At 48.7% G+C, this 15,032-nt stretch overlaps 1 protein-coding gene across 4 annotated transcripts in view; it reads right to left on the bottom strand.

Moving 5' to 3' along the window:
- ppp2r5eb (protein phosphatase 2, regulatory subunit B', epsilon isoform b) overlaps positions 1–13,089 on the bottom strand; it is a 29,045-nt gene extending 15,956 nt beyond the window's left edge. For 3 of the 4 annotated variants that reach the window (XM_062522396.1, XM_062522399.1, XM_062522398.1), the window contains exons 1-2: positions 12,710–13,089; positions 7,810–7,970 (exon numbers count right to left, since the gene is read on the bottom strand). In XM_062522396.1, coding sequence (XP_062378380.1) covers positions 7,810–7,966 — 157 coding nt within the window. In that variant the 5' untranslated portion in view covers positions 7,967–7,970; positions 12,710–13,089. Of the gene's footprint in view, positions 1–3,059; positions 3,078–7,809; positions 7,971–12,709 lie in introns of those variants that run through there. The other variant, XM_062522397.1, reaches the window with a different exon arrangement.
- Positions 13,090–15,032: the final 1,943 nt, after the last annotated feature.

Raw genomic sequence — 15,032 nt, 5'->3', positions numbered from 1 at the left:
CATGAACGCCACCCCTCCTTTCCACACACACACACACACACACACACACACACACATACACACACACACACACACACACACACACACAGGCCTGGACATAAAGTCTAGGATGACACAAGGAAAGGAAACTTTACACTTTCTAAAGACGCATCTCTCTCATACACACACACACACACATTCAAAATTATGCCGACATGAAGATGCATACACAGATGTAAATGTGCGCGCACACACAAACACACACACACACACACACAAGTGCAGCTGAAGGGAGTCTGTCTGAGACAGAGCAAGGGGGCTGCATTCAGGGCCACGAAGGGGGAAAGCCCCCATTCTATAAGTGGAAGAGTGGTTTAGAGTTACTGCTGCGTGCGTATGTGTGTGTGAGTGTGTGTGTGTTGGAGAGGAGGCGCGCGGCGCATGGCTTGAAATAGAGAGTGGTATGGGTGCTCTGTGTGTGTGTGTGTGTGTGTGTGTGTGTGTGTGTGTGTGTGTGTGTGTGTGTGTGTGTGTGTGTTACAGAGTGGGAACGTGGAAAACAGCAGTGAAGGGCCTTGAGAAGGAGGGTTGGGAGAAGAGAGAGAGAGAGAGGAGAAGGAGAGAGAGAGAGAACGAGAAGGAGAGAGAGAGAGAGAGAGAGAGTAAGCATGTGTGTGTGTGTGTGTGTGTGTGTGTGTGTGGTTGAGTGTGTGAGCTGTTCCGACAGGTGGACTTAGAAGGTGACTGTGCCAGCACCTAAATCGAAGGATATGTACTGTATGTATGAACACTCACTCTCTCTCACACACACACACACACACAAAACACACACAAAACACGTGAGTGAATGCACAAGTCCACACACACCCCCAGAGTAAACAAAACACTCACACAAAATGCATGCACAAATGTACACACACACAGACACACACTCACTAACCAAAACTAGCTACTGCATACACATATACCTGCTTACACTCCTTCTCACTATTCAACTCAGTGTTGTGATGTGGAATAATAATGGTGAGAGTGTGTTGTGGTCAGCACACCGCTGGACGCTACACACACACACACAGACGCAGGCTACAGTCAGAGCTGCTCTGGGCTCGGACGCTAAACACACACACACAGACGCAGGCTACAGTCAGAGCTGCTCTGGGCTCGGACGCTAAACACACACACACAGACGCAGGCTACAGTCAGAGCTGCTCTGGGCTCGGACGCTAAATGCTCGGACGCTAAATGCTCGGACGCTAATGGAGCTGACTCACACAGCTGTTGATCTCTTCCACGGCAGTGACAGTGTTGGAGGAAGAGACTCGCTCCCTAGAAACGCTCACACGCTACGCCTTTCACTCCAGAAAAGGGGGAGAATGTGGGAGGGAAAGTTACTAAGGACTGGAGGGCCCAATCCCAATGTCAGCCCTAAAGACTAAGGACTCACAGACTTGATTGATCTCAGGTGCTAAGTGAGTGAGTGTGTGAGGCCACATGGGCTCAGATAGGTATTTGGGATTTGGACAGAACTTCACAAGATCACATGTACCTTGGTGATGTTTACTAACAAAAACGTTGCTAACATTTGCACCAAAGAATCTTTGATTTGCACCATGCACGTGTGTGTCGTGCTGTTGTTTACCTTTAAACGTCACAACACTTTGACCTGTGGGTAATTCCCTTAGTCTACACCGATGCAGACTCACGGAAAGGGCTCTGTAAGTGTGTACTCAAACCCTCACGCCAGTTGTAATTCGACATTGGGACAGCCCTAAGCCCTTACGAATTTTGCGAGAACGCGCACCAAAGTCCGTGAGTCCGGACATCGGGATTGGGCCGAGGTCAGCTTTCTCTAAACTGCAGGAGCTCCTCACTAGTACAGACTGGAGAGCTTTGCTCTACTGTTCACTGGAGCGCTCCGCACATCAGCTCGCTGAGGTAACCCCCGTGTACACACTGTCTCCGTCCGTCAACGGATCGCGGAGGTTGGATCTGCCGTATGTGTATTTGCATACACGTGATCTGATTGGCTGACGGATCCGTCGCTGCCTGAAAAGTTGAACATTTCTCAACTTTCTTGACGGAGGCAACGGAGCTGAAGCGACGGACGGATCCACAATGCATTTCGAGTCCGCCCCATGCAAAGTGAATGAGATCCGTTGACGGACGGAGACAGTGTGAATGCGGGGTAAGACCCTGTAGAAGCATAGGAGCTTCTCAACATGCCTCCTCCATCCTCCAGGGGCGTTCCCACTGATCTATAACTAACACTGGATAGACTATCCCATTGTTTTCGCCCCATCATTCTTTATGTTGACCAGTGAGGATTGAGGCCCGAGGTGCGAGGGAGGACGTATAAAAGCCCAAATGAGAGGCACCCTATGACTCAAATCAGCAAGGTGCTAGCAGGTTAGGTAGAGCTCGCTGGGTGTATGGGGCAGATGGGGCACCACGGGGCAACTCTCGGCCTCTCTCACCCCAGATAGACGTAGAAATCTGCCCGAACGGCTGACCGGCGCGGACACCTTTCCCAGCTACCCAACTACATTATGCTTATCACTGACGCCAAAGACTGAAGTATTTCCTTACCACACAGCAAAGCCTCGTCAAACACACTGACGCACACATGCAGCCAAAGCAAACTAAACTATGCTAAACTAATCAGTCTTCAGTTCATCCAAACTTACTAGACACAACTTTATTAGGCACTAGGTAAAACTAACTAGCCAAACCTCCAAATCACTCTAAACTTTCTCTGTAAATCTTCTAATCTAAGTTCTGGGCTACTAGACCAAACAGCCAATCAAACTTCAATTGGTCCTAACAGCCAATCAAGATTCAACAGATTGGTAGCTAGCAAACAGACAGACTGGTAGGCAGTAAACAACCTTGAGCTAGGCTAAGCTGCTAGGCACACTTTAGCCAGGCCAAACTGCTAGCGTGGAAGACAGTTGATACAGCCTACTCTGACCTGCATACCCCAACCAATCCAGACTGAATCTACGCATACACACACACACACACACTGTGGCTAGCTGGATTAGGTATGCCCACACACACACACGCCCAGTGCGAGCACTCACTTGACCAGCGATGCTATGCGGTACTGTCCTGTGCGGGGCAGTCCTGGTGCGGTACTGTCCTGTGCGGAGGCTGGCGTGATGGGAAGTGTGTTTAAAGCAGACCCGTCCTATCCAGAGATGACCAGCAGCTCCTGAACTGGGACGCTGAGCAGAGGTGTTTGTGTGTGACTCTGGCTGTGTGTGTGTGTGTGTGTGTGTGTGTGAGAGAGAGTGTGGGTGTGTGTGTGTGTGTGAGAGAGCGAGAGTGTGTGTGAGTGGCAGGCAGGGAGGGAGGGGGTAAAGGCTCTGGAAGGAGACACCCTGGGGGTCAGATTACCCCACGAGCGGGGCAGGAGTGGGGGTGGGGGGGCAGCGGAACAAATGGAAACATCAAGCAAGAACGGGGAGGGACGGGGGGGAGAGAGCCCCCACTGCCCTGTGCCCCCCGTCCAACCTGCACGCCCCTGACTGCCCTGCCCTGCCCTCCCTGCACGGGGTGCACCCTCCTGCCCCGGCCACCAGGAGGCGCACTGCAGCAGGGTTTCCTCTGGGCGCCTCCCTGCCCCTCTCACAGGTCGCCTCAGATCTGGGGTCGGCTCTTCGGGTCTGCGAGCTGGGTTGGGGTCGGCTGCTCAGGCCTGCGAGACTAACGGGTGCCATACTACAATACCCATACTGCATCTCTCCAGCACTTCCTCTTCTTCTTATGCAGTCTTCCTGTGTGAGCCCAAGGACGGCCTATTCAACAACTCCACACACTTATGGCTGCCTATTCAACAACTCAATACACTCACGACTGCCTATTCAACAACACACACTTATGGCTGCCTATTCAACACACACACACTTATGACTGCCTATCCAACAACTGCACACACTAGCCTATTCAACAACACACAGACTTATGACTGTATACAACACACACACACAAACGACTGATTTGATTTGATTTGACTTATGACTGCCTATTCAACACGCGTGCACACACTTATTCCCAAGTTCCCAAATGTCCCAAACAAGATCAAGCCAGATCCCATGTTATTGGAGTGTGCATTTACAGTTCCCAAATGTCCCAAACAAGATCAAGCCAGATCCCATGTTATTGGAGTGTGCATTTACAGCTTTCCCAGACAATAACGCTCGCATGTGAACGTAGAAGGTGAAGGTGGCACTAGACTGCCTCCACATCCTCTAGCAGCAGAACTGGGCCGCTTGCATATAGAACACCGATGCATCATGGGAAGGAGGAGGACTGGGCTGATCTGACTGAACACACTACATCCTTCATTTCCCATTTTCCTCCACTGAGCTGACCAGCCTTAGGACTAATCCTGCTCTCTCTGCCTAGCCACACACACACACACACACACACACACCCCTCCCTCTAACAAACAAAACAAACACTGGTATTCAGCAGAGGGTCCAAGCACAAAACAAGAGCATGTGCTCAACCATGCATGCAAAGAAAAACAAACACGCGCTCCTACACACACAGACACAGACACACACATAACAGGCTTTACTGTGAAGCCTATTTTAAAGCTGAGCATGACTTTGCAGCAAGGCACCCTAGTGTTACGTCATACACACATAGTGTTCTGTCACTAAATTGGCGTCTGCAAGACACGCACACACACACAGGCAATCTCTCTGCCATAACAATAGATCCCAAGACAGATGTTGTGTTTGTGTTCGTTTGAGTGTGACTACATGTCTGCACATGGAAGCATACATGCATTCTTGTTGTGTGTGTGTGTGTGTGTGTGTGTGTGTGTGTGAGAGAGAGATTGTGTGTGAGTGTGTGCGTGAGTGTGTGAGAGAGAGAGATTGTTTGTGAGTGTGAGTGTGTGTGTGTGTGTGTGTGTGTGTGTGTGTGTGTGTGTGTGTGTGTGTGTGCGTGAGTGTGTGAAAGAGAGAGATTGTGTGTGTGTGTGTGAGTGTGTGTGTGAGAGAGAGAGATCGTGTGTGAGTGTGAGTGTGTTCGCAGTTCCAGATAGAGAGCCTCAGGATGCTGCAACGACGGGGCAAGAGGAAAGGAGGAGAAGAGAAAAGAGAAGAGAAGAGGAAAGGAGGAGAAGAGAAAAGAGAAGAGAATAGGAAAGGAGGAGAAGAGAAAAGAGAAGAGAAGAGGAAGGGAGGAGAAGAGAAAAGAGAAGAGAAGGGCCGGATCTCCTCCCTGTGTGTGTGTATGTGTGTGTGTGTGTGTGTGTGTGTGTGTTGTCTTTATGTACCACTGACATTCACCATCAAATCACACATCATGTCCCTGTGTGTGTGTGTGTGTGTGTCTTTATAGCCCACTGACATTCAGCATCAAAACAATCATCATCTCCCGGTGTGTGTGACATTTTCACCATGGGTGACAGCCAACAGCGGTGTGTATGTTGGCGGAGGATACTAAGTGAGTGAGTGTGTGTGGTGAGTGTGTGTGTGTGGGGGGGGGGGGGGGGGGGCAAAGGTCGCACGCTGCTCTAGAGCACCTAGAGACGCCACCAGCCTGAACCCCAGTGCATTCTGGGACAGTGTTGACTGGCCTGAAGGAACCCCAGTGCATTCTGGGACAGTGTTGACTGGCCTGAAGGAACCCTAGTGCATTCTGGGAGAGCTCAGTGAACCCCAGTGCTCAACAATACCGTTAACACTACTATTGCTGGCAATAAGCTACAGTGTCTGCTTGCTTCAGGACTCAATTCCTCTGCAACGCTGTCTCAGAGTGATGAGGTACAAGCAGCCCTCAAATCACCAGACAGCCTTTTCCCGCCCACAGAGGACCGGCTCCGCTCCGCTCAAACAGCACTTGAACTGTCCGGCGCATGTCCACCACACAACAGCGTGTGGAGTGTGTGTCCGGCGCATGTCCACCACACAACAGCGGTGTGGAGTGTGTGTCCGGCGCAGTTCCACCACACACACAGCAGCGGTGTGGAGTGTGTGTCCGGCGCAGTTCCACCACACACACAGCAGCGGTGTGGAGTGTGTGTCCGGCGCATGTCCACCACACAACAGCGGTGTGGAGTGTGTGTCCGGCGCATGTCCACCACACAACGGCGGTGTGGAGTGTGTGTCCGGCGCATTTCAGCGGTGTGGAGTGTGTGTCCGGCTCATATCCACCACACAACAGCGGTGTAGAGTGTGTGTCCGGCGCATATCCACCACACAACAGCGGTTTGGAGTGTGTGTCCGGCGCATGTCCACCACACACACAACAGCGGTGTGGAGTGTGTGTCCGGCGCATGTCCACCACACAACAGCGGTGTGGAGTGTGTGTCCGGCGCATGTCCACCACACAACGGCGGTGTGGAGTGTGTGTCCGGCGCATTTCAGCGGTGTGGAGTGTGTGTCCGGCTCATCTCCACCACACAACAGCGGTGTGGAGTGTGTGTCCGACGCATGTCCACCACACAACAGCGTGTGGAGTGTGGAGTGTGTGTCCGGCGCATGTCCACCACACAACAGCGGTGTGGAGTGTGTGTCTGGCTCACTAGAGAGCACCAGGACTCAGAGTTCTGAATGGAACCAGCTCAAGAACGCGCTCTCACACAGTGTGAACCTGGCCCCGCCCCAGCAACCCATCAGCCAATCAGATGATCAGAGGGAAATATAGACCAATCAGCTGTTCCGGGAACATGGGCCAGTCAAGTCTACAGTCAATACTTGTGAATATGGTCCAATGGCCTAAACGTCTGCAGCAAACACAAGCCAATTCTACTGAGCACAACTGGATCAAAAGATCATCTGTTTAACAATCCTCCAGGATTGAGGTGAACTTTGCTTCGCTCACATGCATTTTGGTCCAAAGACTTCACAAGCTTTTAAGAAAGCTTACAAGGAGAGCAGGTTAAAAAGACGGCGCGTGTGTGTGTGTGTGTTGTCTACATTTGGCCTTAAGAGCTACATCAACATCCACTCTTCACAGACTGGTGGACAAATATGAAGCACATGACACACACACACACTCAAATAGTCTCACACACACACAGCTTTAGGAAAGAGAGCAGTGAGGCGCTGACGCATGTGAGCACAGCTGTGTGTGTGTGTGTGTGTGTGTGTGGGGTGATGTGATTGCTCAGTGAATTGATTGGCCATGTGAGTTGAGGTGCGGGTGGCAAATGGAGAACTGGTTCCAAACGTTCAATCAGAATCGTTTGATGTTTTCACTCCCCATTTCAGCAGCAGTAGGAGTCACACACACACACGCAAGCACGCCTGTGTGCTGTGGTGGTGTGTTATGATGCTAGACTGGGGTGCCAACACATCAAGTGATGGAGGTGGGCACCGCTGGGGAGTCTGGTGGCATCACCCTGCACCCTACACCCAGCCCTACGCCACCCTGAGATGTGGATGACCCAGCCCTACATCACCCTGAGATGTGGATAACCCAGCCCTACATCACCCTGAGATGTGGATGACCCAGCCCTACGCCACCCTGAGATGTGGATGACCCAGCCCTACGCCACCCTGAGATGTGGATGACCCAGCCCTACGCCACCCTGAGATGTGGATGACCCAGCCCTACGCCACCCCAAGCTGTGGATGAGTCTGTGACCAGAATTGAGTCATCAACGTGGCATGGGGGGGGGGGGGGTGGCGAGTGCTTCCCAACAATTGTGGCCGTGCGCCAATCACACATGGCACAGTACTTCTGCATACTGTGCCAACATGATGGTGTGACGCATCTTTGGGCAGACAGGTGGGCTGATACGTTGGAACAGGTAACTCGGTGTGTGTGTGTGTGTGTGTGTGTGTGTGTGTGTGTGTGTGTGCAACTGACCTTTAAGCAGAGGGAGAGGGGTGAGCTCGATGGGTTTGCCCTGAGAGCGGAACTGAGAGGAACTCTGGGAGCGCTTCTGTCGCGCCTTCCTGACCGACTTCCGAGAAAAGCCGTCCACTTTGTCCACCGAGGGAGGTATGCTGGCCGCCGAGGACATAGCCCTGATGGAGGGAGAGAGACAGGGAGAGAGAGACAGAGAGAGAGAGAGAGAGAGAGAGAGAGAGAGAGAGACAGAGACAGAGACAGAGACAGAGACAGAGACAGAGAGAGATGTTAGGGGGAGAGAGTGAGAGGAAGGAGGAAGAGAGATAGAGAGAGAAAGAAAGTGATAGAAAGAGAGAGAGCAGGAGAGAAAGTGGAAGAGAGAGAGAGAGACAGAGAGAGAGAAAGAGAGAGGTCAGTGACAATCCGTAGGTCAAGCAATAAGTCTGTTCAGTGACTTAAGTGCTGTCTGTAGTAAACACCAGATACACCAGCACACTTAACACACACACATAATCACAAACATAATCAGCAGTTAAACAAACACACACACCAAAGGCAATTTTTCTTCCAGTGCCCCATCCTGCTGCAGAAACCCCCTAACCCTTGTAGGTCTTACACACATCGCAGAGAGAGAGAGAGAGAGAGAGAGAGAGAGAGAGAGAGAGAGAGAGAGAGAGAGAGAGAGAGCAAGAGAGAGTGCACGAGAGAAAGAGAGAGAGAGAGAGAGAGAGAGAGAGAGAGAGAGAGAGAGAGAGAGAGTGCACGAGAGAAAGAGAGAGAGAGTTTGTCATTCAAAGGCCGTATTCAAAGGCCAGAGCTACCAGCTCCATGAAAACACACAAAACATGCAAATGCACACCACACACACACACACTACTGCTCTCACACAACCAATCAATCTGACCACACATCACACACACACACACACACAGCCACCCAGACCCTACATCACACACACGACGTGTACACACACACTCAACACTGATCTTACACAGCCACCTTGACCCTACATCACACACAGCCAACCAGACCCTACTGTACATCACATACACACACATACGTAGACGTACGTAAGTACACACACACACACACACAGCCACCCAGACCGTACATCACATATATACACACACACACACACACACACAGCCACCGAGACCATACATCACATACACACACACACACACACACACACACACACACACACACACGTATACACACACACACACAGCCACCCAGACCCTACTCTCTCACACAGTGACTAAACACATAGGGGCTTCTGCTCTGTAATCTGGCCATGTGGCCAATAGACAGCAAAGGCCCAGTGAAGGCCCAGTTAAGGCCCAGTTGAGGCCCAGTTGAGGCCCAGTTGAGGCCCAGTTAAAGCCCAGTTAAGGCCCAGCAAAGGCCCAGTTAAGGCCCAGTTAAGGCCCAGTTAAGGCCCAGCTAAGGCCCGGTTAAGGCTTGTTCAACTGGGCATCTCACTTCAAACTGAGCTCTCCTCCTAGATCCTTATTACATAACAGGCCAGCTGACACACACACACACACACACACACACACACACACACACACACACACACACACACACACACACACACACACACACACACACACACACACACACACACACACACACACACACACACACGGAGAGGGATTAAAAGTGAGGGGGCGACGGGAGGGGGGAGAAAGAAGCTTAACAGGAAGTCAACAGGCTTCCACAGGAAGTCAACAGCCTTGGCAGAGCCAATCAGGCTGGAATAATGCACAGAGGTGGGAGATGGAGCATCGGTGTCAGAACACTCAGAACACACACACACACACACACACACACACACACACACAGGAGTGTAATAGAGATGGCACCTAGGTGTCAGAATATCACTCCATTTGCCCCACACATGCATATGGCTATGCTGCTTATCTAAGCCTGTGTGTGTGTGTGTGTGGGTGTGTCTAAGAAAGCAGAGTAAATCCAATGGAATTGTGCATCTGTCTCTCACTGGTCCCACTGGCTCGGTCCTCACTCTTGTATGCCTCCTGCAGAGCATGCTGGGACAGCTCCGCGTGTGCTGGGAGGACTTAGCAAGTGCTAGTCTCATACACTTAGTGCAGTCATGTGTGTGTGTGTGTGTGTGTGTGTGTGTGTGTGTGTGTGTGTAGATGAAACTATCTGGACTGCTCTGTACAGCTCAGAGACTAGGCCTGCCACTTGCTAAATCTTCCCAGCACTCACAAAGCAGTCCCAGCATTCCGGTGACATAGCCGAGAGAGAGAGCGAGAGACAGAAATAAAGGGGGGGGGGGGGGGGGGGGCAGGAGAGATAGAGAGAAATATTAAGGGGGGGGGGGGGGGGGCAGGAGAGGGAGAGAGAGAGCGAGAGAGATTGGAGCCAGGAGGTAAGGACAGTAAGAGTGTAAGACATGAAACACATGGAAAGGGAAGAGGTGATTAACAACACTGAGGGAGAGAGACAGAGAGAGAGAGAGGGAGGGAGGGAGGGAGAGAGAGAGAGAGAGGGAGGGAGGGGAGACCGGAAGAGAGAGAGGAGCCTGTGTGATTGTTTGTGTGGATGTGTGAAAGGGGCTATAGCATATCTGCATACATGCATGTGTGAAAGGGGCTATAGCATATCTGCATAAATGCATGTGCGGATGTGTGAAAGGGACTATAGCATATCTGCATACATGCATGTGTGGATGTGTGAAAGGGACTATAGCATATCTGCATACATGCATGTGTGGATGTGTGAAAGGGGCTATAGCATATCTGCATACATGCATGTGTGGATGTGTGAAAGGGACTATAGCATATCTGCATACATGCATGTGTGAAAGGGGCTATAGCATATCTGCATACATGCATGTGTGAAAGGGGCTATAGCATATCTGCATACATGCATGTGTGGATGTGTGAAAGGGGCTATAGCATATCTGCATACATGCATGTGTGGATGAAAGGGGCTATAGCATATCTGCATACATGCATGTGTGGATGTGTGAAAGGGGCTATAGCCTATCTGCATACATGCATGTGTGGATGTGTGAAAGGGACTATAGCATATTCTGACCCCTGTACCAGTGGGCTGCAGTGCAGTGCAGTGCAGTGAGGTGAGCTGCCCTCTGGGCGGGTAGCTGAGACTGTCCTGGATCACACGTACCATGGCATGCCACAAGCACCACTTTGCATTGGCTAGTATGCAGCGGTGCTAGGCTACGATGCCCAATACCAGCCTGGATTACCCCACATGATCAAACCCAACCATCCCCATCAGCGCTATTCTCAAACCCAACCAACCATCCCCATCAGCTCTTTTCTCAAACCCAACCATCCCCACCAGCTCTATTCCACTGCCGTGCACATGCATGTATGGAGTGTGTGTGTGTCTGTCTGAGAGTGAGAGAGAGAGAGAGAGAGAGAGAGATCTTCTATGTATCCTAATCAAATGTGCTTGATGAAAATGAAGACACATATACACCACACACACACACACACACATTGATGTTGTGAAACCACAAAGAAGGTCTGAAACTACCCAAATCTGAACAAGATTCTGTGGGGACGAGTGTGGTGAACAGTATCATCAAGCAGTAAAGTGTGAATCAGATATGGTTTGGGTCGGACGAAATATTTCGAAAACTCCTTCTCTCCTGTCACGGAGACCTGTACTGCTCACAAACCCCACCAAGTGCCCCGCACCTGGTCATATAATCCCTTGTCAACAACACATGACATGACAGGAGCTCCTTGGCTCAATGGTGAGTAGCGGGGTCTGATGCAGGCAGGAGATAGCGGGACCAGTACATTTAGCCACCTACGCCAGACATTATATCCCAATTACATTCCAAAGGCAAAAATACAAGTTCAATGTATTGTTAAAGGATTGCTTTCAGCCAGATCTAAAACCAGAGAGGCTTAGTAGTTAACATTTGACTTCAAAAAATGTACTACGGATCTCATCATCTGTCGTAGTGTTAACGAGGTGCATCACGGAAAACGACGTGCAAGTAATCTTTGACTCGTGCTGAAAATAGCCAGGAATAAAATAAGATAAGATACGTCTGACAAATTAGTAGTCTAATAATTCATTTAATGGGACGTGCTGTATCAGATCGATAGTTAACAAACATTAAATAAACTGGTTTTACGGCCTGCAAGTTAAGAAGCTAACGTTAGCTATCAGTAAGCTAACTGCATAACTCTTCCAAGCAATAAACAGCACAAGACAAGGATAGACGAGCCTCGCAAGAAGAGAGAAATAACAACAACCTACACTGAAAGTATATTACATACTGATGTTAAGTATAACACCTAATCCAAGATAACAGTTGCAACATTCAGTGAAAGGCAGTTCCAACGACTGCTCCCCTGATGTACTAGACTACACGGGGCAGTTTTAGCTAGTGCTAACTTAGCTAACGTTAACAACATTCCATCATTACTACTGACTGCTAAATAACGTTTGCTGTCGAGCAAAATAGGCAAAGCCAAACACGAACGTTTGCTATTCAACCGGCTAACTACCTAGCTATCTGTAGCTACATCTAGTTAGCGAGGCACAACAGTCTCTCAGAAAACTAATATTGATGAAAATCGTATCAATTCTATATCTACTGATTACATAGCTATCTGGAAGTAAGTAAGTATGGCGGTGAAGCTTGGACATTTCAGGATGACAGTGATAGTTCTTAACAAAGTATAAATGAGTCAGACAGCTAGCCAACTAACGTTAGCTTCACACGGGTCGACTGATCAGCCATCCCACACATTTCTGGATGAAGGTGCAGACTGCTATGAAGCCAGTTGGCTATCAGGCTAACGTTACCGTTAGCTAACGAGCTAGCTACCAAGACGTGCTTCAAAGAGCTGCAAGTTAGCACATAAGAAAAGTGACTAGCTAACATTCTTTGCCTTACCTTGATCCTCTGTATTTTGGGTGACGAAGATGTTGACGAAAGGAGATCCGTTCAAATCAGTTATTTCCACAAAGATATTTCCAATCCCGTGCAATTGGCCTCTTCCAGCAGCGGCTACACCAGCAGAAAAGGCTATCTTGGCCTTTTTGAACAGCCAAACCCACAAGTACCTTTTACCTTCTAACGAAATAATCCTCCGTGTCCCATTAATAACGAAATACGGATGTGTAACGAGATGCACCGAAATGAATCACATTCCCTGATTGTTGATGGTATCACCAACTTGCAGCAGACCACTGGGGTTTCAGGTTATTTTCTTCAGAATGTGTTTAATTTGGGACAATCTCTTTTCACCCTATTGTCAATATTACTGGGCTGAGTCCATGGCACACATAACATCAGACCTACAGGAACTGCTGGTTGGCTTGGGCCTATGCCCGATGTCCATTGGACGATTTGAAGAATGTAAAGGATGTGATTGGATACTGCACAGCGTCAGTCATTAGTGAGGCGCTGAGACTCCGAGGCAGAGGAATAAGGAAAGATTGGTTGAAGAGTGACTGCTCGGGAGAGAGATTGGGCAGGAGGCGGAGGACTCCGCTTCGTCAGGAATGAGGATAAACCTGATGGGCCCAACCCTGCTGGGAGGTTACACGTCTTATTCCAGAAGTCAAAACTGAATGAAAAATGTCAAGCGCTGATTCAGACACTAAAACGGGCTTGGTCGGCATTTACATTTTACAGCAACTATAATTTAATGGCCTATCAGTGGATTCCCACGCTTTCAGGCATGGTTTTGCAAAAGATAAACAAATCTGACTGTAAGAAGCCTACAATTTAAGTTGGGTTTGGGATGAAGTCAGACATTTTTAATTGGTTATAATTTATTTATGATCTTTATAGCTAACAATACTGATAATCGTACATTAAAAGGTAATTTAGGCTACAATAAAATGTTGCAGTCTCACCAAGACAAGAAAAAGTAGCTCAGTGTTCATTAAAAAAAAATATGGTATAATGTTAATCTCAAGATTACTATTATTGTTAGTGATTTATTATGTATTATCTTTTAGAAGTAATATGTATTGTTCCTCTACAGCATCTCGTAGGTTACTGATGATAAATGCATCTGAAGTAATCATTACCAGATACATATGCCGCTGGATGTCCTAAGAGGTACTTTTCCACTTTGGCCTGACCTTACACTTCTTAGACCTTAGACACGTCTGTCTCTCGTGGAATGCAGGTAGCAGGTATGAAGGGCATGAATTATGGGATGTTCCCACCAAGTTGCACTGACTAAGGTCGCATGAGTTCACTTCACCGCACCGCACAAGAGTGGAATGATCACACAGTGGGAGCCTTTAGCTCAGTGGTTCCCAAACTTTTCCTGTCATTCCCCACTTTGGAGGTGGGAATTTTCACCTGACCCCATCAGCTAGCTAAATGATAATGCTAAAATATTATTGTCACATTTAAGTTTCACTTTACATTTCTCGTCTCAGTCCCCTGGATCTGATGGTGCTTTCATTTATATGTAGGCCTGTTTATGATGCCTATATGTATGTTTGGTATGTATGTTCATTTATATGTAGGCCTGTTTATGATGCCTATATGTATGTGTGGTATGTATGTTCCTTGTCAAAAAAGAAAAGGCATGAATAAAGGTGGGCACAAAAACTCCTCCTGCTTGTGGCACTCCACCTGTCATGTCTCCATTCCCCACTAGTGGGACCCGCCCCACAGAGAACCACTGCTTTAGCTTGACACCAACACTTCCTGTTTATCAGATGCACCCAACAACAACACTTCCTGTTTATCAGATGCAGCCAACACTAGCACTTCCTGTTTATCAGATGCATCCAACACCAACACTTCCTGTTAATCAAATGCACTCAACACTAACACTTCCTGTTTATCAGATGCACTCTGTCTTTTAATTATTCTTCTTTTGATTTTTAATTATTCTATTTTATGTACCGGTGCTTTACTTTTTACTTTCCTTTTCCAACTATCGCCATTGTATTATTTTATTTACTACTATTTTTTGCTTTTGTTGATGTAAAGCACATGTAATACCGCTGTAGGTGAAATGAGATAGATAAGCTTGACTTGAGCTGATTTCTAGCTCACACTAGTTTGCATATCAAGTCCATACTAATATAACAGAGCAAGGGCAAAGTAAAGCTCATTTGCTCATGTAAACACAATAGTATTTCTGTTATTGGCAGAAATTCCCATTTCCAAATTCCCAGTATATAATTCCCATTCTAATGAGGAAGCAGAGAGGGCGGAGCTGGGCATTCTCAGCAGGTGTGTCATG

The sequence above is a fragment of the Sardina pilchardus genome, chromosome 20, assembly GCF_963854185.1.
Source record: "Sardina pilchardus chromosome 20, fSarPil1.1, whole genome shotgun sequence".
Taxonomy (NCBI): Eukaryota; Metazoa; Chordata; class Actinopteri; order Clupeiformes; family Clupeidae; genus Sardina; species Sardina pilchardus.
This window is presented reverse-complemented; position numbering and strand designations above follow the sequence as displayed.